This window comes from Mercenaria mercenaria, chromosome 6, assembly GCF_021730395.1.
Source record: "Mercenaria mercenaria strain notata chromosome 6, MADL_Memer_1, whole genome shotgun sequence".
In the NCBI taxonomy this organism is placed as follows: Eukaryota; Metazoa; Mollusca; class Bivalvia; order Venerida; family Veneridae; genus Mercenaria; species Mercenaria mercenaria.
Genome location: NC_069366.1, coordinates 86,271,922 through 86,299,190, shown reverse-complemented (window position 1 = coordinate 86,299,190; position 27,269 = coordinate 86,271,922). Strand labels below are relative to the sequence as shown.

Genomic DNA, 27,269 nt, shown 5'->3' with positions numbered 1-27,269 from the left:
TTGACTCCATTACAATTTTTCTTTTTGCCATTTTCAGCCCCTACCGCAAGGATTTATAGGTTTGAAAACTAAAAACAATTAATCCCTGTAATATACACATGGTTTGTCTTGTTGTTGGTTCAATTGAAGCTTAATTATTTTTCCCTTAAAATTCATGGTTTTTATCTGTTTTAAAACTTAAGTCCCAAATTTTCAATCAGGCAATGGTCAAACCAGGGGAGAGGAAAAATTCTTAATTTTTTAAATTCCTTTTATTCCAAATTTTCTTTTTTTGCTTTTAAAGGGCATTAAAGGTGCCTTTTCATTGCATGGAGCTCATTTTTTCCTGTTTATGGGTTTGTCTCAAGCAGAAGCTCATGATCTGTAGGTAATAGCCCAATTTTTGGGGGTTATGTTTCCCCGGGGTCTAAACATTTAGGTGGGATATTTTCATTTGGCCCTTTACTTGTAACTTACTTTTTGCTTTCCAATTCCAAAGAATTTGGTTTAATCAATTCCCTTTGAAAGGGTTTTTTTTTTTTAGCCAATTTTAAACTTTTGGTTTTAAATTGCCCCTTTTTATATTGTTTTAATTATAGTCCCCAAAAATTTTTTCCCTTTCTAAAGGAAAAACCAATATTAACCTTGTCAAGGTTCACTTCTTTTTATTGTCAAAAATTGTTCAGCTGCCTTTTCCAATGAAACGGGATTTTGCCAAAATTTTGTTCATGTCAAGCCAGGCGGCATCCAATTTGTAAGGACTAAGAAGGGATTTTTAATTGCCCTCCTTTGGTAGGGCATATTTTTCGGGTAAAGGTTGGAATTTACGAGAGCAATAAAAAGCCTTTTTTTGTCTGTTTTTTATTGTTTTCATGTTCTTTCAAGGAAGTTTTAGTTGCGTTACACATTTTAATTTGTTGTAGGGTGTATCCCATTGAAAATTTTTTTGATTGTACCTTTAGCACGCCCTTCAAAACCAGATTCTTTTTACTTAACATTGGCAATTTTATTTTTTCTTACTTATTTCATTCTTTATTTGGTTTGTTCATTTTTCATACCAGTAATTTTTGTTTTAGGACTTAATCCAAAACCTATTCAGGTAAATTAAGAAAAACCTCAAATTACAAACAACACACTATTTCCTGAGATAATCAAAAGGGAAGGAGAAAATTTCCAGGAAAAACCACCAAAATCCAGTTTACTTACACTGCAAGCCAAAAATATGTATACAAGCTACCCTTTCCTGCAAATGTAAAGCTAGTTGTACCATCATCTGAAGGGTTATTTAACAGCATGAGTTTTATGTGTTATTTTTGCATGTGTTGCATTTTTCATAACCTCTCATAAATGACTTAAATTGATCTGTCTGCTTTTATTGGTTGCATTCTATTCTTGCAAAGGATCTTGATCAAAACTTAGAAGCCTGTCTAATACTTTCATAAAATGAGGAATTCTTTATTTGATTGTGTGCATCTAATGTTAACACAATATACTTATAGACACCATTTTAATGTGTAACATTGACAAAATAACAACACAGGTTTGGCATGTACTAAAACAACAAATGTTAATTTTTCTTGTAGCTTTTATAAGTCATTCATATTTTTCATAAAAAATGAGAATATTCAGAATTGGCAAAACATGATTTGAATATTTGGACATTCAGAAGATATTTTAATGATCTGATATACATTGACATTCCTAGTTCTAGAAGATTTGTAAGAAATATTTTTTCATTGTATTTAGTTGTTAACTTTATTTTTGCGGGTAGTGTGAAATCGCATGACTTCATTATTCTGAAGATAACAGGTGTGTTAACTGTCAAGGGCAGTCACGAAGGAGTACATGTAACTTTGGCTGAAAGAATAAAATAGGACAGTGCATTAAGAGGCATAATCCCCTTTGTAACTAAAATACAAACTTGAAGTAGGCACTATCTATTTTAGACATATGTGTAGCTAACGGCATCAATATATACAGCCTGAAAAAAATATTTCAGATATCATTTTCTGAAAAAGAGTGATTTGAGCTGAAAAAAAATATATCCTGGGTAAAATATCTGGAAAAAATGGAGACAACTCCACTATAACTTTATTGCAGGCTTAGGTGGCTGTGTACATACGGTATCTAATGTAAACCATGCACTTTTTACCTCTAGGCGCATAATTAGAAGCAGTTAGGTACAGATCAGCACTTTGAAAAGAAAATATTTAAAGATAAAAATCATTTAATGCCCTAGGACAGAGTGTGACATTTTTGTGGTGAAATTAGTGAACAAACAGAAGATCTTTTTAAAAATGTTAAAACCCACACAGTGTCATAACCAGCCCTGAAAAAAACACTGAGGCAGAATTCTTTCGGGAAAGGGTTGTAACATAGTTACATATTTGTGTTATCATGTGTTTATGAATTATTGTTTTGAAGTTTTTATTTACTTTTAATGTCCATTCAAATCGTATACATGTATTACATATTTATTGCATTTCAATTTTGTCTTAAAGTTATACAATAATGTAACCAATTTGCCGGATCACGAATTCTATTTGCAAAGTTGTAAACAACAGATGTTATATGAATGCTACATCACGTTCCTTATTAATATTTGTCTTATATTCTCCAAGCTTTATCGTTTAAATTCATATTTACAACTTTAGTAATATGCTAATTCAGACGTGATATCTATGATGTCTATCTAATCAATATTCTATCTAGTGTCGCCATACCACCAAAGTAGATAAAAATTATAAACTTAAAGATAATTTTGTGCTATTACAATTTGTGTTCTTAGATTTGGAATCATTTTTGTCGAGCCCGCTTGTGGTGAGCTCGTCTTAGTCGTCACTTTTGGCGGGTTGGTGTATTGTGTCCGTGCATCCGATTTTGTCCAGACCATAACTTTGACATGCATGGACCAGTTTTGTTTATATTTGACATGAATGTTAACCTCAATGAGAAGGAGTGTCATGCGCAAACCCAATGTTCCTACCACAAAGTTCAAGGTCACGGTTGGAGGTCAAAGGTCAAATTGAAGTTTGTCCGGACCATAACTTTGACATGCATGGACCAAATTTGTTTATTTTTGGCATGAATGTTTACCTAAATGAGAAGGAGTGTTTTGCGCTATCCTCATGTTCCTATCTCAAAGGTCAAGGTCACAGTTGGAGGTCAAATGTCAATTTGAAGTTTGTCTGGAGCATTTCTTCTTCATGCATGGTAGGATTTTGATGTAACTTGGCATGAATGTTCACCATTATGAGGAGTGTCATGTGCAAGAACCAGGTCCCTAGGCCTAAGGTCAGGGTCACACTTAGAGGCCAAAGGTCAGATACAAGAATGACATTGTCTGGAGCATGTCTTCGTTCATGCATAAGGGGATTTTGATGTAACTTGGCACATATGTTCAACACAATGAGGCAACCTTGTTTTTAGAATTATTTCTCTTTGTTATTACTGTAAATAGTTTTTTATAACTTTTTTATTACTGGCCATGGGGAAAAATTGAGACCACTTTTCTTTGGTACAACATGCATGTTACATCCAATTTTTAGGTGTTTTTTGACCTATCTCTACCTGGTAAGGAGTTTTGTGTGGACTTACATTATACAGATTTTTTTTATAATTGGTCAAAAAATTCCATATGCAAATATGGGTGCTAGTGTAAATCAGTTCTGACACTGCCAAATAGTATAATAAATGTTACTTTTTTAGACAGCTGGCGGGCTCAACATTTTGCCCGTGGGCATGCAGGATGTATTTCTAGTTTCTGTTTCGTTTTTATCTGAGTAAACATGAAGTAAGAATTAAAGTTGTGGTAAACCTTGTAACTAAACTTGTTGTAAGTAACTATATGATCACGGATAGAGTGTTGCATATATGGGCTTAGGTACAAACTACAATTTTACAAGTCAACAATTAATTTGAACATTTTTTCTTGAACTATAAAAAGCATATGGAGTTGTGGCATAAGTTAAGGTAGGGTTACAGGGACCCATCCTGAGAATTTTTTTTTGAAATTCTTCAAGACAAAATGTTGTATTTTAAGTTATTTCAGATATAAAATCTGAACAAAACAGTTTTGAAACGTACGTACACACAACTCGTCACAATATTGGAGCCAAGTTGAGATTGGGGGCGGTCCTCCTTGAAAAGTTTTGACACTATACAATACAAAGCTGTTAGTTTCAAGTGATTTCAGACAAAAATCTGAGCACATCAAAGTAAAATGTACACACTACTTGCCTGCATAATTGGAGTACACGTAGAGGGTTGGGTTCTGGGTCCTCCCCAAGGAATTTTGAAATTATACAAGACAAAGCTGTGCATTTTAAGCAACCTTCAAAAAAAAATCTGAGCAAATAAGGTTAAAAAGTTTGCATTAGTCACCTGCATAATTGGAATACAGGTAAAGATGGGATTTCAAGGGTCCTCCCCAAGAAATTTTGAAATTATACCGTAAAAGATAAAATGGTGCATTTTAAGACATCTCTGATAAAGAATTTGAGAGAATCATGTTGAAATGTACACATTACCCGCCTGCATAACTTTAGTACAAATAGAGATGGGAGTCCAGGGTCCTCCACGGGAAATTTTGAATTGATACAAGATAAAATGGGGCATTTACGCCATCTCTGGCAAAAAATCTTAGGAAATCAGGTTAAATTGTAAGCATACTCACATCTCGTCTGTGTACTTTGAGTAAAAGCATTTTGTAAATATTACTAAAGTCTTGTCTTTCTCATCTTTTAGATCACCACATACACATATTTTTAGCTCACCTGAGCAACGTGACTTATTGTGATCGCTCGATGTCCGGCGCCTGTCTGTCGTCGGTCAACATTTAGCTTGTGTATGCGATAGAGGCTGTATTTTTCAACTGATCTTCATGAAATTTTGTCAGAATGATTGCCTTGATGAAATCTAGGCTGAGTTCAGAAATTGGTCATCTTGGATCAAAAACTAGGTCACTAGGTCAAATCAGAGAAAAACCTTGTGTATGTGATAGAGGCTGTATTTTTCAGTTGATCTTCATGCTGTTTGGTCAGAATGATTACCTTGATAAAATCTAGGCCGAGTTTGAAAATGGGTAATCTAGGGTCAAAAACAAGGTCACTAGGTCAAATCAAAGAAAAACCTTGTGTATGTGATAGAGGCTGTATTTTCCATTTGATCTTCATGCTGTTTGGTCAGAATGATTACCTTGATAAAATCTAGGTCAACTTTGAAAATGGGTCATCTAGGGTCAAAAACTAGGTCAAATCAAAGAAAAACCTTGTGTATGTGATAGAGGCTGTATTTTTCAACTGATCTTCATGAAATTTTGTAAGAATTACCTTGATGAAAACTAGGCCAAATTCGAAAATGGATTATCTAGGGTCAAAAACTAGGTCACTAGGTCAAATTAAAGAAAAACCTTGAGTATGTGATAGAGGCTGTATTTTTCAATTGATCTTCATGAATTTCGATCAGAATGATTGCCTTGATAAATCTAGGTCAAGTTCGAAGATGGGTCATCTGGGATCAAAAACTAGGTCACTAGGTCAAATCAAAGAAAAACCTTGTGTATGCGATAGAGGCTGTATTTTTCAATTGATCTTCATGAATTTCGATCAGAATGATTGCCTTGATGAAATCTAGGTCAAGTTTGAATATGGGTCATCTGGAATCAAAAACTAGGTCAAAACAAAGAAAAACCTTGTGTTTGCAATATGGGCTGCATTTTACACCAGATCTTCATGAAATTTGATCAGAATGTTTGTCTGGATAAAACCTAGGTGGAGTTTGAATATGGGTCATCTAGGGTCAAAAACTAGGTCACCCAGTCAAATTAAAGAAAAATCTTGTATATGCAATAGGGGCTGCATTTTAAACTTGATATTCATAAAATTTAGTCAGAATGATTGCCTTGATGAATTTTAGGTCAGGTTAGAAAATGGGTCATCTGTGGCCAAAAACAAGGTCAGTAGGTCAAATCAAAGAAGAACCTTGTGTATGCAATAGAGACTGTATTTTTCAATTGATCTTCCTGAAATTTGGTCAGAATGATAGCTTTGGTGAAATTAAGGTCAGATTTGAATATGGGTCATCTGGGGTCAAAAACTAGGTCGCTAGGACAAAGCAAAGAAAAACATTTTGTATGCAATAGAGGCTGTATTTTTCAATTGAGGTTGATGAAGTTTGGTCAGAATGATTGCCTTGATAAATCTAGGTCAAGTTCAACTGTAGGTCATCTTGGCTCAAAAACTAGGTCACTAGGTCAAATTGAAGAAAATACTTGTTTACATTTAAGAGACCACATTTTTGGTCCAATCTTAATAAAAATTGGTCAGAATATTTGTTTCCATGAAATCACTTGGTCAGCCATGTTTACACTGTTATGGTGTGTTTCTCAGGTGAGCGACCTAGGGCCATCTTGGCCCTCTTGTTTTAAAATCCTAAAATAACTTAATAGCTAAGAACAGGGTAACAAAATTTCATTATACTTAAAATTTAAAATAAGTATACAACAGAATAGTGCAGTGATGCACACACTTTTGTCATGATCTCTTAAGTTTACTTAGAGTTACTGCCCTTTGATTGTTTCGTAGTCTACAGATACCTACAGTAAGAAGTAGCCAGTGCAAGAACTTCTTTATACTTGACACAGTGCATACTTGGGTGTGGGATCAATTCAATGAATTTGTTTGTTTGAATAATCTATGTGTCAGTTTCTATTATTTGCTCTGGTACACCTGGATTATGTGAAATATACATTTATCTATTTTTAGTTGCACTGACACACCTGGAGGATGCAGAAAATGCCAGACAGGCGTATGAACAAGCATTACAGCTTGATGAGTGAGTACAAACACTCTTTTATAACAGACTTTGTATATTGAATTTTGGTTCAAACTTACGCTGAAAAGAGTTTTAGCAGAAATACATGTTGCAAAAGGAGTGAAGCATCTGTTAAGGAGCCTCCGTGACTGAATGGTTTAAGTTCGCTGACTTCAGATCACTTGCCCCTCATTGATGTGGGTTCGAAGCTCACCCGAGGCATTGAATTCTTCATGTGACAAAGCCATCCAGCTAACTTACGGAAGGTTGGTAGTTCTACCAAGGTTTCCGCTCGTAATGAAATAATGCACGGAGGGGCATATGCTCCTCTTAAAGTAGGCAGCAGTATCTGCTACATATCAAATTCAGTGCTAAGTTTCACCTATAATGGTACCTTGTAAGATGCAGAAAATAAGAAAAATAGTTGCATGTAAAGCTAAAATTTGTGACAAAATTAATAAGTTTGATGTAGGTGGTGTATTTTTATGCACACTGTGTGGGAGACCTAGAGTAACTTGGTCCGTCAGTCAGCCCATTCTCCAGTCTGTCCCTCACACTTTCTTGTGTACTTAACCCCTCCTACAGTTTCCATCCCATTGAAATGAAACTTGGTATACATTGTCAGCATGAAGTTTATTTGTGCATATTGTTTAAATATTGAAGTCCTATTATTATGTTTGAGTTATGGTCCCTTATTAGACTGAAAAATTATATTCAGCTACATTAGAACAGTGTGAACTCATTTCCTCCTACATCTTGTATCATGTTGAAATGAAACTTGGTTTTCATCAACAATGTAAGTTGAACATTTGCATATATTCCTGACTCAGCTTCTACAGTTTTCAGTGTTTGAACTGTCTGTCCCTCCATCAGTCAGCCCATCCGCCAGTGTGACCATCTCACTTTCAAGTGCACTCAACCCATCCTACAGTTTCCATCCAGTTGAAATGAAACTTGGTAGATATCATCAACAGGAAGTTAACATGCACACACACCTTTTATAAGCACGACCCTGTTGTGGACTTTATTCATTATTCTATCCGGCATTTTCCAGGGGCATGTATTTTACAATTTTGACATCATAATGTGTTAAACATAACAATTTGTGTTAAATTACATTTTCAGGAAAGATCCTATGATCTCTCTGAATTACTCTGTGTTCCTCTACAACATCAGTGATAGAAAACTGTCACAGAAACAGTTCTCAAAGTTTGAATCTAAAGTAAAAGTTCTGAAGGGCAATGCTAATCCACTCAATACAGATTCTGAGGTAAGTTCGTAATTGCTAGCTTGCTTTTGGAACTTTTCTGATATTTTATGCGACTGTGTAGCATTATAAAATTTGTAAATTGTACTGCAACCTATGTAACTATTTTTGTGTCCTCCCATGAGTTGAGGGGGCATATAGGTTTTGTCTTGTCCGTCCGTCCGAAGTTCGTGACGTGCCTAGCTCAAAAGTATTTGATATAAATTCATGAAACCTTGCATGAGTCTTTGTCCTGATTTGAAGTTGCGCATTTTCTATTTTTCGTCTGGCTCTGCCCCCTATTTCCAGAGTTATGGTCCCTGAAATAGTCGAAAATGCACATTTTCACCTTTTGACGCGCCTAGCTCAAAAAGTATTTAATTTAAATTTATTAAACCTTGCTTGAGTCTTTATCACGATATGAACTTGTGCACCTCCTATTTTTCATCTGGATCTGCCCCCTATTTCCAGAGTTATGGCCCCTGAAATAGTCAAAAATGCACATTTTCACCTTGTGACGTGCCTAGCTCAAAAAGTATTTAATATAAGTTTATTAAACCTTGCATGATTCTTTATCATGATATGAACTTGCGCACCTCCTATTTTTTTTGTCTACCTCTGGTTTGTGAATAGATGGCAATGTGTAGCTTATGCATGTAGATGACTTATTCTTGTAGGTTAAAGGTCAAGGTCACTATAGAAGGTCAAGTAAAAATTGTTTCTGCCCAATAACTTTTATATACATTGATGGATTATATATAGTGCTAAACACAAATTCTCCCTATGATGAGACAATGTGTCAACACATGGTCAATACATGTCGTTTAAAGGTCAAGGTCACTGTTCAGGGTCAAGTAAAAATTCATTTCTGCTCCATTTCTTTTTAATAACATTGAAGGATTTCTTTAGTACTACACAGAAATGTTCCCATTGATTAGACTATGTGTCACGCGCATGACCCATGGTTGTCGGTCAAAGGTCAAGGACACTATTTAAGGTCAAGTAAAAAAGAAACATTTTTCACCGGAAGGGGACTTCGGTATTGCCACTGCAATACGCGATCACTTGTTTAATTAAGTTTGGTCTGCAGTTATGATCCCTGGATGGTCCTCCAATATACTACCTAAAACGAAACTGGTTGTTGCTGAATTCTTACTGCTTTGACAGAAAGATGGAATCTTTTCAGAAATCTTTAGTTCTTAAGATAATCTTAAAGAAGTAACCATCTAATGACTTGAGTTGAATTGCTGAATCAATTGGCCAAATTGTATAGCCATCATTGATGGCCTTGATTTTGCTTTATTCATACAGAGGACTGAGTTGGAAACTGCTGTAACTGTATATAAATAAAGAACAAGACACAATAGTTTTATGCTCAGCCTTCAGCACAACTTTAAAAATACCTGTTTTAAACTGATGATTAGAATTGAAACACTTTTACATGTATAGGAATAAAGTTGAAAATAGTCTCTGAAGCTTATGGTTACCTGGATTTCCTCAAGCATATCTGTTTGATATCTAGCCTCCTTGCATATAGATGTAACTGCATGTGAATATAGCATAAAATGTTTTGCTATATATTGTTGATTGTGTTGTTTTATTGTTAATAGGTTCAGGAGACAGCTAGTAAGATGGCAGCAGCTCTTCAGCTAGGAGATAATTTAGTTTGGAAAGATAAACAACAAGCTGAGGCCAAGCCTTCTGCACCGACATCTGAGGACACACAAGTCAAACAACCATATGGAGTATCCAGAGTGAAGGAACCAGAACCTACAAGACATGATCTTGGCCCGACCCCAACCCCCACCCCTGGTGGTATTAGTCGTGCCGCAACTTCATCCGGTGTAGAAGCTGACATTGCACCGACTCCAGATATACCCCAAACCCCTGCACCGAGTTTCCCGCCAAACAGAGATGAAGTCCCAGAAACACCGTTACCAAACCACCCACCAGAAGATGAACATGATCAACCCCCGCCAACACCAACTTTTCACCCTCCTCCGGGAGAGCCTATGCTTCAGAAAAAAGCAGGAGATTTGTCATCTCTTCCATCTCCATTCGGAAAAACTGTTCCTCCCCTACCCTTCAAATTAGGTGGTGGCAAGCTACCACCGGTTCAAGGTCAGGCAGTGCCCAATTTAGACAATCTTCCTAACCCCCCTGAGGATGAATTACCATCTTACGAGGAAGTAGAAATGGCCGATAAATTATCAGGCAAGAAGAAAAAGAAACACAAAGAACCTAAAGCAGAACTTGAACCATTGTAATGAGGTGTGAATTTTAGTCTTTAGGTTTATTTATTCAGTAATTCAGATTTGATTTTGGTTTGTATGTGCACTGTTGGAAGTCATTGTTGCACAGATTTTTAATGTCTTTGTCATTTTGTATTGAAGATACTTGTGTGATACAATGACTTCATGCCTTTTTTCAAAAGATCATTTCATTGAGACATATTCATTTTGGGGCAGAATTTTCTAACTTAAAATCAAATAAGGCATGTGATGGAAAAGTTTTTACCAATTTAACCCTTAGCCTGCTGGCGGCAAGTGTTTCTGCCTTTATGACCAATGCAGACCAAGATCAGCCTGCACATCCGTGCAGTCTGATCATGGTCTGCACTGTTTGCCATTCAGTCAGTATCTTTTTGGTAAGCACCCCTTTTAACAGTTAATGGTACTGTCCAAATTGAAAGATGGACAAGTTCATTATAGAAAAGCAGGGTAAGGGTTAAGTCCTTTAGGAAAAAAAAGTTTTCTGGGGATATGTTTCATAAAGCTTCAGTGTCTTTATCTTTCTGGTTGTTAGTTGCATGCCAATGTTTGAAAGCTCCAGACATAATATCTGTACTAGTGGGGTCACGAGTTCGATTCCAGGGCGGGGCGTATGTTCTCTGTGACAATTTGATAAAAGACATTGTGTCTGAAATCATTCGTCCTCCACCTCTGATAATTAATGTGGGGAAGTTGGCATTCACTTGTGGAGAACAGGTTTGTACTGGTACAGAATCCAGGAACACTGGTTAGGTTAACTGCCCGCTGTTACATGACTGAAATGTTGAAAAACTGCGTTAAACCAAAAACAAACAAACAAATAATATCTGTACACATGATGTAGTAAATTATATTTCAAAATCTGTTGCAACTGAATCTCGATAATTGGATCTTTAGTTGATGATATTATGTGACCAACTAAAGTGTGTTTAATTAAAAATGATCTAAAGAAAAAGAAAATTGTACCATAAAAAAATAACATTTTAAACATGGTTCACTCTAGACATACATAATGCGGGTTTAAATTGTAATGGTTTTAAGGTAATATGTTCTTTAAAGAGGGAATTGATAAAGATATGTTTTAAACATACAGTATCAAAATCTGCCATTTCTGTGTTTATTTACTTCAACAGTCTGTTAATGGTTTGGATTTTATTGAAATAGTAGGCTTTTAATGTAAAAATTTCTAACATATGTGACAAAAGGTATCACAATTTTGAAAAAAAAAAAAACATACTTATCTAAAGGCATACTTTAATGTGCATGGTTTCTTTATATTGAAAGAGCAGTGTTAAACCCAATTTAACAAACAAACATGAATGAAAAGTTAGTTTTTAATCCTGTTTAAACATTTAAAAGGGTGATATCAAACATTAGTCGTGTGAGAAACACAAGTAAAGATTGTTTTGGTATTTGTGTAGTACTTACAGGTCAGACAAGTTCATATTGATGAATCACTACGTAATTTTCATATTAAATGCTTCTTTTTTTTATATCATTTACAGTTTTTCCTGACATTTTTTAAAAGATTTTCACTAAACATATATATATGGTTTAGATGCAAGGGGAGAAATGTACTGGAATTTCAAGACTTCTTCCTTGGTAACCTTACTTAGGGAAGCTTTTGAGAATTGTGTTTCAGGCTTGTTTTGTATTATTGATAAGTGATGTTAACCCATCCCAAACTTAAATATGTTCCTTGTATAGCTGTGATTTACCTTGAATATGTTTTTGTATTAATGTTGAAAGTATGTTTATTTTTTTACTTGAATGTAGTTTACAGTCTAATAGAATTATACTGTTGACGTTTTTTCGTCTAGACATCATTCCAGATTGAGTTATTGGTCCGCCACTTTGGTTTTACTTACTATTATGAGTGTTCCGTCCATATTTGAGCCGTGCCATGAGAAAACCAACATAGTAGGTTGGCGACCAGCATGGATCCAGACCAGCCTGCGCATCCGCGCAGTCTGGTCGGGATCCTTGCTGTTCGCTAACAGTTTCTCTAATTGCTATAGGCTCTGAAAGCGAACAGCATGGATCCTGACCAGACTGTGCAGATGCGCAGGCTGGTCTGGATCCATGCTGGTCACAAACCCACCATGTTGGTTTTCCCATGGCACGGCTCATTTCTAGATTTAATTTTGCATTTTCTTTTTATTGTTTTTTTTTTTCTTTGTTTACTTTACCATGTCTTAATCTAATGTGTATTTGAAGAAGATGAAATGAACAGTAAAGTAATGTTATGTGCATATGCCTTTAATTTAAAGTAGTTTAAGATCAGAAATAGAGAGTTGAATTTATGATCTGTTAGCAATATTTGATCACCATTGACATCATCATCATCATCATCATCATCTTAATCATTATAATGGAAACTGAGCATAATAATTATAATCATTGTCATCATTATCAGTGTTATTATGTATAACTTTTATTATTCTTCACAAGAATTGCCAATTGCACACAAACTCTCTCCTCAATGCTGAGTTATTGCACTCCCTTTCAAACAAGGGGGAGTATTGGGGTTTTGTTTTGCCTTGTCTGTCTTTTCGTTGGTAGGCAATTTGGTTTACCGTCAGTAACTAGAGAACATTTTGGCCTACAGTTGTCAAGTAACTTGGATGAATTACTGTGTTCAGTGTATGACCCTTTTGTTTTAGGCTTCAGTAGCTCAATGTCAAATGACCTTAAGAATGAGAGTGTGTTATTTCATAATTTTGAAGCACATTTAGGATACTCAAGAGTTTGAAAGATTTTCATTTGTTTTTATTCATTTAAAAAGTAGCAACTCTTGTGGATTATTCTGTAATAATGTTTGATTCAATTCGAAAGAATTAATTTAGAATTTAGACCTTTATGATCATTTCTAGAATAAGTAGGTATTTAAACCTACCTTCATCCCCCACCCCCACCCATCTCCTGCCCATTAAGGCAGAGAAATTTCGACATTTTTTCCTTACTTCCAACACATGTCATGCATTCATTTGTGTATTTAAATATAATGAAGAATATTTATTTTTATTTATTATTATATTATATTATTATAATGCTTATTTATTGACCCCTAGAGTGCAAACCCTTGCAAATCCAAGTATCTGCCATCCAGGAAATTTTAGGAGACACTCATTTCGCTGCAGAAAACACACTGCTCCACTCAAATCTGTCTCCAGAAATAATGACTCACAAACTTTATAGATATTCACATATGTTCTTAATGCATACATGCACATATGGATTGATTTTGAAAGAATTTACTTTCAATAATTGAACTGTTCCTCTGCAACCAAAGATTGCTCAGTTTTCAACCTAGAAATAGAAAGTGATTTGACCTGCAGTTGTAAAACATCATAAGATGATTGTTTGTTTTTGGTCACTACATGTCCCCTTTCTTTTTTGGGATCAGTAGGTCAGAGGATAAGGTCACTGTGATCTTGTGTGTGGTTGAACAATATTGCTGGCCAATAATTGGGTACATTTTGGCTTACTACTGTCTATTTAGTAGATGATATCTACTGTTTAAGGGCTCAATAGGTCAAAAGTCACAATGACCTTGAGACAAATATTGATAGATGACCCCTATTTTTGAAATGGAGGTCAAAGTTGAAGATCATTACATACTTGAAATGGAAAATTACACACTCATCTACCTCTAAGAGGGCAGCATAGGGGAGGGGAAAAGCATATGTGTTTTATGTACAGCTCTTGTTTCATATTAACTGACTAATCTTGCATGAGCTTGGTTAAAGAGGAGAAAAGGTTCTCTCAAAATTGTTGAAAACATGCATTTTCTAAAAGACATCGTTCGTATAATTGATTTGAGATTGATTTGCAAAGTATCCGGCCCAAAAACTTACTAAACAATATCAGTTGTCTGCTGTTACCATTTTCTACAAATTTGATATTTAAGGTAGTAGACGGGTAATTACAAATGGAAATTTCCATGCTATTACCTGTTCTCATTTGCTTTTTTAACATCCTTTGGCTATAAGTTGAATGTTAACAGAAAGTGGCTTTTCCATAACAGTAAGAGAATGCTGAGTCAGCCAAATTTGGTTTGTTTGTATTTTGTTTATCAGTTTCATTATTTTGAGTGTCCCCCTCACTGTATATGAAATGCTGTTTGAATATAGTTGGTTTTGTTTAGATCTGTTGGACATGTTGATTTATATTTTTTGTTTTCTCAGGTGTGTAGGCAAAGGCTAAATGGTGGCACTGATTTTTGAAGTGGATCTTTTAGATCTGATTAGCTGTCGTATTTTGTGTATTTGTTTCAAATGAAGGAAATTTTATGGTTTTTGGGTGGTATATTTCAAGTAAAAGCTCTGGATTTTTTTTTATGTTGTTCAACATGGGCATATCATGACACACGAAAAAAGGCGTGTAACTTTACATTGTATTGTGTCTGGGTAGTTGAGATAATTTGTTGAATATTCATCATCCTGGTTAACATACATGTAGTATAAATGATAAAATGTTAGTGTATTTATTTTGTCTGTGATACACCATTATTATTGCATAACATTTGAAATAAAAGAAGCAAAATTCATTGTTGTCTATTTTTTTTTCAAGAGGAGACTGATGCAAAAATTAGAGAGTAAAATTGGTTTAATTTACTGCCAAAAAATTTCATTGGCACTTACATTTCAGCTTCCAACCAATCTACAACAAATAGATATTTTCACTTTTCAGAATTCACCAGACATGCTTGTACATCTACCATACTAGTATTTCGCCACCCAGTTGTATACTTCTGCAGAAGCTGAATGTTTTTGAACATGTGTTTCGTTTTGAGTTCAGCTGAACACAAAATTAGCAAACACACAACAGACCCTATTTCTGTAGCAGCTCCTGAAACTTGCATAGAATGAGTTTCAAGCTGTAATGAGAGCAAGTAACAAGGTAGTAAAGTCCTTGTTACAATTTTGTAGGTTGATAATAGTCTGGGGTCACATTTTCTATCAGACCTACATGAGAGTCCACTTGCTTAACTCAGAAGAGAGAGCGTAGATCTACGAATCTCGGGGTCTTCGGGTTGGATTTTCGAGCGAGGCATATGTTCCCCGTGGCTATTAATAATACATTCGATCTAAAATGATTTGGTCACCTCAGATTCATAAGTGGAAATTGGCAGGTACTTGTGGAGAAATAGTTAAGTACTGGTACAGAATCCAGGATCACTGGTTAGGTTAACTGCACGTCGTTAGGTAACTGAAAGACTGTTGAAAAAATGGTGGAAATCCCAAAAGAAACAAATAACCTATAACAGGCCTTGTCAGAATGCTCACCATTATAAAATCTAGGTCAAATCATATACATAATTCTTATTATTAACAGTCCAGCCTGTTAATAATGTTCGTCATTAAACAACCAAGATCAAGTTTGAAATTGGGTAATCTTGACTCAAAAATTAGAAGGCTATGTCAATCATCTCCACATGCATGTACATGAAATCAAGCCAAAATGATTATCTACAATATACTTGCAATCGAACTGGGTCGTCCAGGTTCAAAAACTAGGTCACTTGTTCAAACCATGGAAAAACTTATTAATAATATTTACGGCATCTGGTCAGAACTTCTATCTTTATTAAATATAGGTGACCTTGAAAAGTGGGTAAACTGGGTCTGTCACTTGGTCAGTCATAGGAAACACACGTACCTGTACGAAAAAAAAAAGATCAAACCTGATTGTAAAATAGACATGCAATGTAGTTTGAACCTCTCGTATATTTGTTGAAACAGTTCTGTATACATCAAACTAATTTTGTAGCATCTAAGTCTGGTGAGCGACTCTGCGGCTCCCTCAAGAATAATTGAAATACAAGTTACAATAATTTCTGTAAACAGTGGACAGAAACGGAAGAAATTACAAATATGGCGTTCTTCCATTGACCCATAGCAGGTACCCATTTGGTAAAAAATGTTTATAACGGTTGAACATAACAGGAAAAATATTATTGATTCTGTTATGTAAATCTAAAGACATGCTCCTTTAATTTTAAGAAATCTTTAAATTAAATTTTCAGATGCCTTTAAAACTAACTGTTTGATAATTGCCTTTTAAGTTATCACAATAAGGTCAAGAAATCTTTTTGAAAAAAAAAAGGTTTTCAGAATTTTATTTAAAATCGTCAAAGTTGACAAAGTAAATATTGCCAGATTTAATAATAGATTTTTGTATAATCATGGTCTACCCAAAATTTATAAACATTCATATATCACTAATAGCATTTACGGTGACACGAGTGTTTGAAATAAATGGAATAAAAAGAAATCTTATATTGCATTTAAAGAAATGTTTGCGTGTATATAAATGGAACATACAATGTAGAAATAATTGTTCCGACTCGAGGTAGTCTGGGTAATAGAGAGGCTTTCTTACCGTGAAAAATCATTGATCTTATAAATAATGAAGAGATATAACATGAAAGATTAAGATATATATCTAAGTTGTGTATTTTATTTAAAAAGATAAAAGGGTATATGTAATGGTCTATATGGTTGTACGTTACGTTTAAAGCCCCTTAATTTCTAAATAAGATGGTGCAATAAACAACTGAAATGGGATATATAATTTTATATAAAATATTGTAAAAATGGATTATAAATAAGACAGGGCGGATTACCAAAATATAACAATGCAATTTGACAACGTGTTGTGGTTATGATATTTAAACATACACCATTTATATATTTTTTGCAAAAAATGTGCAGTCTGTCATAAATATTTTTGCAGCGAGGAAAACAATGTTAATTTGAAATAAATGATTTGTCTTTTTCGGAAAGATGGCAGGTAAGACACTATACTAGATATTTTGTTTATTTGTTTCTTAGTATCGCGTGGATGAGATTTGATCTTAGAGCTGGACCGGCGGTTTGAAACCTATATTGACTCCCTGGTTGCTTTGTGACAGAAACCCTAATATAATTTCGGAATTGTAAGTGGGTACGCACTATTATGTTGTGCACATTTATTTCATTTCGCTGAAACGCTGCAGTCTCCTTAGCAATGAAATGGTATTCAGGAGGAATCTTGAATGTTGATACCAAAAACGATATTCTATTATTAAATAACTTTGTTATAAAATTATGAAAGACATTTGCATTTTGTCCGTTTGTCTTAAAAACGCTAGGAAACTAATATTACCATGGGAATCTCATATATTATCTGGTGCCTAGGTCTCCAGGTAAACAGGAGCCCATTTAAAATGCCAAGAGGTAGCTTCACGTATTTCGTTTGTATACGGTACCTTTTTATACCATATCTACCATAATTTCCACATTTTAGAATGGAAGTGCACTGTCACAGACTGAAAATCAGACGTTTTTAATTATTCTGACCGATTAACGCTAAATTGTACCTTGTTTTTTGTTTTAGGGAAATGAGATTCTCTATACCAGGTATAAAGTTACATGTAGTTATAAAGTAATTAGTACTTTATGAATAACTAATATATATCTGTATTCAGCTAGGGGGTAAAGAGTACAACACGCAAGATTTAACAGTTGATTAAAGAATTTTAATGTACAAAATAACCTTTTGATCTATTGTTTAACTACAAATATCAATTAGCAATCCAAAGGCAGGCGATATATAGAATACATATGATATCTATTAAAGCTGTAAGAACAATAGAATTGTAACTAAATACTTGAATTTCAAGGCCGGTATATATTAATTTAAAGGCAGTTTGCGTTTTACCAAACCACTTTTCTCTACAAGTCTGGCTTCGGCAAAAGTTGCATCCATTACCCCTCCCCGCTTCCCCCCACCACCTCACTCCGCCTCTCTACAAATAAATATTGATTGAATTCCAGTACAATGTAGTTGTCAAAGTGAAGATCAAAAATGGTCAAAAAAAATTCAACTTTTTAAGTTTTCCAATTTACATTTTCGCATACTTACAACTTGCGCAGTAAAATTCGCACATAAACACATATGCCGGGAAAAATATTGAATTAATTTGGAGTTCATAATGATAGAAGGGAATAACGGAACAGTCGGTGACTGTGCCCAGATTCCCACTCGTGTCTGAAATAATTCCCTGGGGGACACGCGGGGGTCTTCGTCCAGCACTAAAGCTGAACATTTTCTCAAAAGATCATAGTCATTTTTATCTGACAAAAAAATAAATGTATCATTTAAATGTATATTTTATCAGTTTACAGTTTTACAGTTTTATTTGGCATATCGGCATAAACATGCCTTTGGCTATTTACAAAACAAAATCTCAGATGGCCAAGACATACATTTATAAAATACAAATTCATGATATTAACAGTATATAATGCAAATACAGTATATTGTATATATTGTATAATATACTTAGTAATTACGTCACATAAATGCTCATATAATACTATATTAGTTCACAATAAATTGAATTAAGAAGCAGCAATATCAAGTTTTTCTTTACGTATTTTCATAGCATTAAATACATACTTGGCTACATTTCTAATAGTTCTAACGTTTTTGATGATAATAGTTTCACAAACTTATTAATAGAAGGAAATGAAGGATCAATACAATACTTTTGGCGTAGATCACGATAGAAAGGACAACATAGCATAAAATGGTACTCTGATTCAACATTTTTCATACAGATTTTACAAGTACGATCATTTCTAGCTACATTTATAAATCTACCACTCTCAATTTCTAAGCAATGTGCAGACAGTCTAAACCTAGATAATTCAATTCTTAGAGAAACACTATCAATAACATCTAGATATTTTTCATAACTAAACTCAGTCTTGAATTTTCTATAATAATTTAGTTTAGACTGATTTGATATTGTATCGTTCCATTCTTGAACATATTGGTCACGCAGTCTTTGCTTAAATACACAAATTTTCGTTTTTCTTACATTTATTTTCAGACCCCACTTGAGCGAGTATTCATATAAATTGTTAAGCAAATCTTGAAGACTGTTAGGGTTTGTAGTGAATAGAACAATATCGTCAGCAAATAATAACATGTACATAGATAATAAGTTTATATCAGTTTCAGACAATTGTGAAAAGTCAATAATATTCTTTACATCATTTATAAATAGTATAAACAATAGAGGCGACAGTGGTTCGCCTTGTTTTACGCCTAACGTTACATTAAAAAAGTCAGAATACGACAATGTCAAAGTGTCTTTTACACAGGCTTTTACGTTACTATATATAGACTTTATCATTTTTACCATTTTACAACTTATTCCGGATTCAATCAATTTAACCCATAATGCATCGTGAATAACAGTGTCAAATGCCTTTTCATAATCTATAAACGAACAATACAATTTAGAATTCTGAGATAACACTTTTTGGATAATACTATGCAACAAAAATATACAATCAGCTGTACTATGTTCATTTCTAAAACCGAATTGGGCGTTATTAAAAACATTTTCACTTTCACACCAGTTGTTTATTCGATTGCGTAATGCAAGGGAAAATATCTTTGCCATTACGTTAACTAGTGTTATTCCTCTATAATTTGAGGGATCAGAAGTATCGCCTTTTTTGTGAATTGGTACGATCACACCTTTCCTCCAAAGATCAGGGTATTCACCTGAATTAAATATAACATTAAAAATTATAGCTGAATATGATGAGATAAAATCCTTTGAATCGATGAAAAAATCGGCAACATTGTTTGTTATGTCACAACTTTTATGCCTGTTCAAACATTCAATAGTTTTCTTAATTTCGTCATTAGTAAACTGACAGTCTAAGCTTTCAATATTTATAGGTTCGTCTCTTCTATCAAAATCATCAATATTAAATGTTGACTCATGTTGGGAATTTGAAACATTTTTGAAATGTTCAACAAAACTATCTAAACTAATATTACCAGATGCATTATTACATTTTCGTTTATATTTCTTAATATATTTCCAAAACTTTTTCGAATTACTTTTACTCAAATTTGACAATGTTTTCCTTTCTTTTGTATAAAATTTTCTTTTGGCTTTACGTTTACATGTAGAAAAAGCGCTTCTGGCATTTAAAAACAGATTTCTATTATCAACAGAAGGATTGTCCTTATCAACCCAATCATAAGGAAGAGTTAATCCCCATCCCACCCCTCATTCTCTCCCCTCTCTCGCAACATTTATGATTTATGATTATACAGTATAAATCACATTTCAGTTTGAGACTTGGGTTTGCCTTTATCACATTTCTAGACCGTGTCTCTAATTAAACAATAAACATAACGTAATTTACAATAAATCTCTATTACATAAACTTGAAGTTATTTGATACGATGCTTCAATAAAAGTAAATATGATTAAGTACAAACCCGGCTACTTCAAGTTTCAAGAGCGAGAAAGTTTAATGTCAAAATCTTAACGTCTTCACACCCTTGTTTTGATATTTACCTTAGTTGTGTCGAATAATATTTGAAATTGTTTGGCCCACGTAAGTGGTCATATTTTAAATATTTATATAAAAAGATTTAATACCGTGACGTATTGTTATTATATCAAAGAATGAATATCGAAATTATACATTCATAGCCAACTTTGCCTTTCAATATTTTTGTTAGTTCTATTAAATACATTAATGTATCAAATAGCAAAGCCATGTCAACTCAAAACCTTTTAGATATCAAAAGCTTTCTTTTCGGATTGTAAAGGCATTTTAAAGGGAAAGGCAATGTTGTTCTTATGTTAATTCCGTCTGCTAGGAATTCATAAATCATTAAAAGAATTGAAAGAGTTTTCAAAATTATCTTAAATAAGTGATGAGCATTTTAATATTTGATCAAAATGGCGGCCATTTTGTTTCCATGGCAACAAAAAAAACCCCAACAAAATGGTGGATTTGTTAAGTTTCCTGACATAAATTTGGACTGTATTTACTTCTTCCTGTAAAATACTTCTCTACTTTTTTCCAGCTATCATGAAAGAAATTAACATCTTTTACATCTTATACTCAAGAAACACATAAAATGAATCTATTTAAAAGGTTATTTGCCAAACAAAGAATTCACAGTGTATAAATAACGTCATTAACACACTATAACGGCTGCCTCCATGATAAGCCATTTTCTCAAATTTCAAACTGCCATATCTTTTGTGACGGTGGTCTGATTTTAAAAATTCTTTCAGTCAACCACAAAGTCCCCTGACTGAAAACTGAGAGAGAAATTTGCATTATAATTAGGTAACACGGGTTATCAATTTGAAAAACATCTATATGTTAATGCTGTTAATTGAACTTTCATGCACCTTATCATTTTATCAATAATGTTTTGGTCGTATGCATATAAATGCTGTGCATGTATAACTTATTTACTTTGAAACGCAAGCTAAGTAAATAATTCATGATTTTGGGCTATATAAAGGTTTCTAAGACAGCTGTATCAGCGGCTTATTGTCCATTCTCATGCAATTATCATCATGATCATAGCTAACTTGCCTCCTCTATAGCTAAATTGAACATGAAATGAACGAATTCACCTATAATAAATGTATACATTATACTATGAAGTAAATGAACATTAAATGTTGCTTAAATGATAGTTATGACGCATAACAAGTCAAAGCAAGGTCATATTGTTCACAGCATTACTTCTAACTTGCCAGCGCTTACATTTCTATAATCATAAATGCATTTTTTAAAGGGGTCAAGTTTCATGCTTCTATAAAAAAAATCTGGAACAGATTGTTCCCTTTTCATGCTTTCTATAAGATATATATTGCAGAAACTACCCGCTTCCTTTTTGGTCTGGTTATAGGTTGGCCAACACACGTGACATTTCTGTATTGCTACATCTCATTGAGCAGTAACGGTTACTCTGTTACTTATGCGTTATGTCCCCTTGGCCTTGTTATATATGGGAGGAGCGTGATCTGAATTCGCTCGAGTGGATTTTGCCAGGTCGGATCACACGAAGCGCACAAACATCGAGTGAGATCCGACCTTGCAAAATCCACGAGAGCCGAATACAGAATCCCAGATCTAGCTACTGTTATCATAATGATCCCTTCTTTCATAATACTTCCACGACTTTGTTTTGTTTGCCGTATTTTTGACTGAAATTATATAGGTATATAATATTTTTTTTAATCTTGCATCTGTACGGTGCGACACGGAATGGTAAAGCTGCAGAGCAACCTGTTATGAAAACTGATTTTGTTACAGGTCAACACCATAATATGAGCCGCGCCATGAGAAAACCAACATAGTGCGTTTGCGACCAGCATGGATCCAAACCAGCCTGCGCATCCGCGCAGTCTGGTCAGGGTCCATGCTGTTCGCTTTCAAACCCTATTGCAATTAGAGAAACCATTAGCGAACAGCATGGATCCTGACCAGTGACCAGACTGCGCGGATGCGCTGGCTGGTCAGGATCCACGCTGGTCGCAAAATGCCGCGACTATGTTGGTTTTCTCATGGCGCGGCTCATATTTACAATGCAATTAAAACAAAATCTTATAAATATGTTAAAATGTCCAGGGGAGATATAGGTTTTATGGTCTAAACCTATATATACTGTCACCCATAATATGGCTATAGACCAGGAAAATCAGGTCTGAAGAGTTTTCTCTAGGACTATCCGCGAGTCGTCTCGTTATTTAAGCGGCTTATATTAAGTCTTAAAAGATAATGTGATACAACATATCATGATTGTGAACTATTGCAAGATAGTACGTAACTTTATACTGAGTTTGACGTAAAATGTTAATTAAGTATATGCGTACGTACAAACGGTGTTATAACCAGCTTAATGTACTTCTAATTGGAATTTGTCTTAACAGGTATTTATTTAAGATCAAAGACTGCTTTATCGCAATAAATGTTCAAGTACCACGAACGAAAAAAAATAAAATAAATACTGTTGCTCCCTTGTAACAGAAACGTGTCATAGGTCATTATGTAATACAATTACCGATATATTGAATTAAGATCTTAAGATTGTATTACATTTAATGAGATTTAAGTGCATATTTTAAGACAAACGTTTGTAATAAATAAAATTCAAATAGCAGTTTAATTCAAATGTAAAAATATGAAATTGTTAAATCGAATATATATTTCTTAAATAAAGAGGCTGTGGCGCCATATTGCACAAAATGACATTTCGCTGGGAGAAATTATACCTTAATGCTAAAGTTTAATTATACGTCAAAGCACTTAATGTTATTTTGGCAAATCAATGATAATATGAAAGTAAGAAAGTAAGAAAAAACGTCAAGAAAAGATTAAGATCAATGTTGTGTAGTTATTCTTTGCTACTTGACAAGCGGCATTTGATAAAAAAAATGGAAAGCTGAGGTCAATTGGCAAGTTTAATTGCCGCTTGTTTATTGACAATGTATCGCATTCGTAATAACTTACCACAAAGAACCGATCTTGTTGATATGGGGATAAGACTGTAAAGATTTTTCTTAAGGGATTCCAAAGTGTATGATGAGACCTAAAAAGGCCCTCTAATTTTTAATAATATAATAAGTCAAATATTTGTTAGGATAGGAAACCCTCTCGATTCACTTTGCAAAGTGGAAAGTGACGTTTTTTCTTTTGTCTAGGTCTGTCAGTATAGCCATGATCTTGTTATAAAATTCAATGTACCATGACGCATTTCTATAGCCGCGGTATGTTTGTCAAACTCATGCGTTTCATATTCCATTTTATGTTCAATGTTTTATTTCAGACCCTTCTACAAAATGCTCATGAACAGTTTGGTAGAACAGTTTGGTAGGCCATCCTGTGTCATGAAGCTTTTATACATTGATTATTATTTGTCAACCATCCATTAATTCATTGCTTTTCTTTAGCTTTATTTGTTGTAATGTGCTCTCCAGTACCATGGCTTCCAATACGTTCTTTGTGTCTTGCCCTCAGCTAACATACTTCCAAAACATTCTTTGAGCCATACTCTTCAACACCATAGTTTCCAAAACGTTCTTTTTGCCATATCCTCCAATATCATAACCTCCAAAACAATTTTTGCGCCATGCTCCTCAGTACAATGACTTCCAATAAATTTTTTGTGTCATGCCGTCCAGAACTATGGCTTCCAACAGTTCTTTGTGCCATACCGTCCAATACTCTAGTTTCCAAAACGTTCTATGTGCCATATTCTCCAATACCATGAGTTCCAAAACATTCTTTGTGCCATACACTACAATACCATAGTATCTAAAACATTCTTTGTGCCATACCGTCCAATACTATAGTGTCCAAAACGTTCTTTGTGCCATACCCTCCAATACCATGACTTCCAAAACATTCTTTGTGCCATACCGTCCAATACTATAGTGTCCAAAACGTTCTTTGTGCCATACCCTCTAATACCATGACTTCCAAAACATTCTTTGTGCCATACCCTCCAATACCATAGTTTCTAAAACATTCTTTGTGCAATACTCTCCAATAACAGAGTTTCCAAATCGTTCTGTGTGCCATTACATCCAATACCATGACTTCCAAAACATTCTTTATGCCATATTCTCCAACACCATAGTTTTCAAAACGTTCTTTGTGCCATATCCTCCAATATCATAACCTCCAAAACATTTGTGCGCCATGCTCCTCAGTACAATGACTTCCAATAAGTTCTTTGTGCCATGCCGTCTAGTACTATGGCTTCCAGTTCTTTTTTTGTGTTTTGCCGTTCATTAAAATAGCTTCCGAAACGTTCTTTGTGATATACCCTCCAGTACCACGGCAAACATTACGTTCTTTGTGCCATATCCTCCAGTACCCCTAAAACGTCCATAACGTTCTTTGTTCCCTGTCCTCCACTACTTTGCATTCTTTTTGTTAGACCGTTTTGTAACAATACACTTCTATTCTCATGGTTCGGCTGCCATATAACATGGTGCCTGTCTTTTTTATATTCCCTTTTTGTCAGACACTCTTATGGTAACGTTTTATAATCATTAAGTTCCAGACAAACACAATAATAAGGAGGAAGAAGCAAGTAAATGATATTACAAATTGCACACACAGGACAAAGCACATCATTCATTAGTCAATTCATTATTTATTTTCTGTTTCAGACTCTGACCTTGACAACGCTGGGGTAAAAGCCGTAATAACACTTGGTGTGCTGGCAGTTGTGGGTATCCTCGCTGTTATAATTGCTAAACTTGTTAAGTTCTGTGTGAAGAAGCATTATACAGATATCGATGAGAATGAAATTGACGAGAACACACGATCGCTGATTCGCGCGAGACTTTCCGTGATTCAATTCAAAAAACGAGAAATCAAAAAAGCACGGCAAGAAAGAACTTTAGATGTGTTTACAAGATGGAAAGAACTTGTGAAGAGCAGAAAAAAGGATAGAGAATCGACCTTAAAATCTCAAAGACCAGAGGAAAATAGTCAAGTTGTAATAACTATTGATAAAGTAACAGCGAAAGAAAATGGTGTTTTAGAAAACGGAGGAAGTAAAATCATAGAGAATGGAAGCCCAAGAATTCCAAGATTTCCATTTTTTACACAAAGTAAAACGGCTGGGGGAGCTATAAAACCACAGCTGGAAACATCCCGTAATGCATCGTCAAATAAAGTAAATACATTAAAAGCCGAATCGCCTGTTCCTCGGGGACGCCCAGTTTCTAGTAAACAGCGTACTTTGCCTAATGTAATACTCACTGACGTCGATATAAATAATACAGCTAAAGTTCATATAAAGTCGGTTCATTTTGAAGATGATACTAATTTAGTGAAAACAGAATCTACCACTAAAAAGGATAGTACTAAAGTTATTTCTGTAATTGAAAAGGAAAATAAAGAAAACATTAAGACTGATGAGACAGGAACTGTTAAAACTAATTCAGAAAGTGAAAAGAAAGCCAAATATAAAACAAATTCCGTCTCTCCCATTATCAAAAAAACTAATATCCAAACAGAGTATAATAAAGGCAACGGTGACTCAAATACTGAGAGTGCTAGTAAAATTGAAGAGAAAACCTGACAGGACGACAGACGAGATTTCTAAAGTGTCTTTCTGGTCTTGTGCAATTCAACATGTACAAAAAATCAACTTCCAGGCTTGCATTTTCAGTCTGCTTAAGGTACATGTCGTCTGCTACGCTCGACGGAACAGCTAACATTAATAGTTTTAAGATACCTAATCTGTTTCAACTGGGACGCACTATGTCGGCTTGGGTATGCTCACCGGACAATATTCAAGAGATGCTTCTGAGGTATTTCTTACATAAAATTAACTATGAATCAGAAGAGAAAACTGCAGTGTTATCTGGAACAGTACCATTCAATTTGGACAGTACCATTAACTGTTAAAAAGGGTGTTTACCAAAAATATACTGACTGAATGGCAAACAGTGCAGACCATGATCAGACTGCACGGATGTGCAGGCTGATCTTGGTCTGCACTGGTCGCAAAGGCAGAATCACTTGCTGCCAGCAGGCTAAAGGTTAATATCTAAGTCATAACTTGTATTTTCTCAATGCAATTCATTTATCGTTATATTCCTGGAAAAAAGGGACATATTTCTTGTGGGTCTTTAAGTTCTTTACTTACCGTATGTCACATCAAGCTATGGATATGTTTAGAGACTATAAAAAGTATCCGGAAAAGGAAACCGGAAATTCGCCGAACCGGGCTATCTACATAAATGAAATAGCCATGCTAAGCAGTTGCTGTGATAAGTTCTATTAGATTGTTATACATTTTGTTGATTTTGAATAAAAGTAATGAATAGAAATGTCGTTTCAATTTCAACTTACACAATACACTCCCTTATATTCATTTCATTTCCGTCAACGGGTTTCACATACAATTCCGTTCCTAAAATACTATAACCTCGAAATATTGCAAAATAAATTGCACATTTTAGACAAAAGCATACAAGTCGAAAAATGTTTGAATTTATGCCTGCAACTGTTTACTGTTAGAGCATGTTTTTTCCCTCTAAATTTGTCCTAGTCACTGCAGGTATTTCAGTATGCGGAAACCTGGTCATAGAAATTTATGCACATATGGAC

General features: G+C 34.5%; 2 protein-coding genes across 5 annotated transcripts in view; both read left to right on the top strand.

Moving 5' to 3' along the window:
• Positions 1-14,857, top strand: part of LOC123548312 (Bardet-Biedl syndrome 4 protein-like) — a 42,790-nt gene extending 27,933 nt beyond the window's left edge. For all 4 annotated transcript variants that reach the window (XM_045335479.2, XM_045335482.2, XM_045335481.2 and 1 more), the window contains exons 11-13: positions 6,744-6,813; positions 7,918-8,062; positions 9,649-14,857. In XM_045335479.2, the coding sequence (XP_045191414.2) occupies positions 6,744-6,813; positions 7,918-8,062; positions 9,649-10,305 (872 nt within the window). In that variant the 3' untranslated portion in view covers positions 10,306-14,857. The remainder of the gene's footprint in view (positions 1-6,743; positions 6,814-7,917; positions 8,063-9,648) is intronic.
• A 1,502-nt stretch (positions 14,858-16,359) lies between these two features.
• On the top strand, positions 16,360-26,983 carry LOC123548314 (uncharacterized). The gene is made up of 2 exons (XM_045335483.2): positions 16,360-17,103; positions 25,316-26,983. The coding sequence occupies exons 1-2, from the start codon at positions 17,097-17,099 to the stop codon at positions 26,233-26,235; spliced, it is 927 nt and encodes a 308-aa protein (XP_045191418.2). The 5' UTR covers positions 16,360-17,096; the 3' UTR covers positions 26,236-26,983.
• Positions 26,984-27,269: the final 286 nt, after the last annotated feature.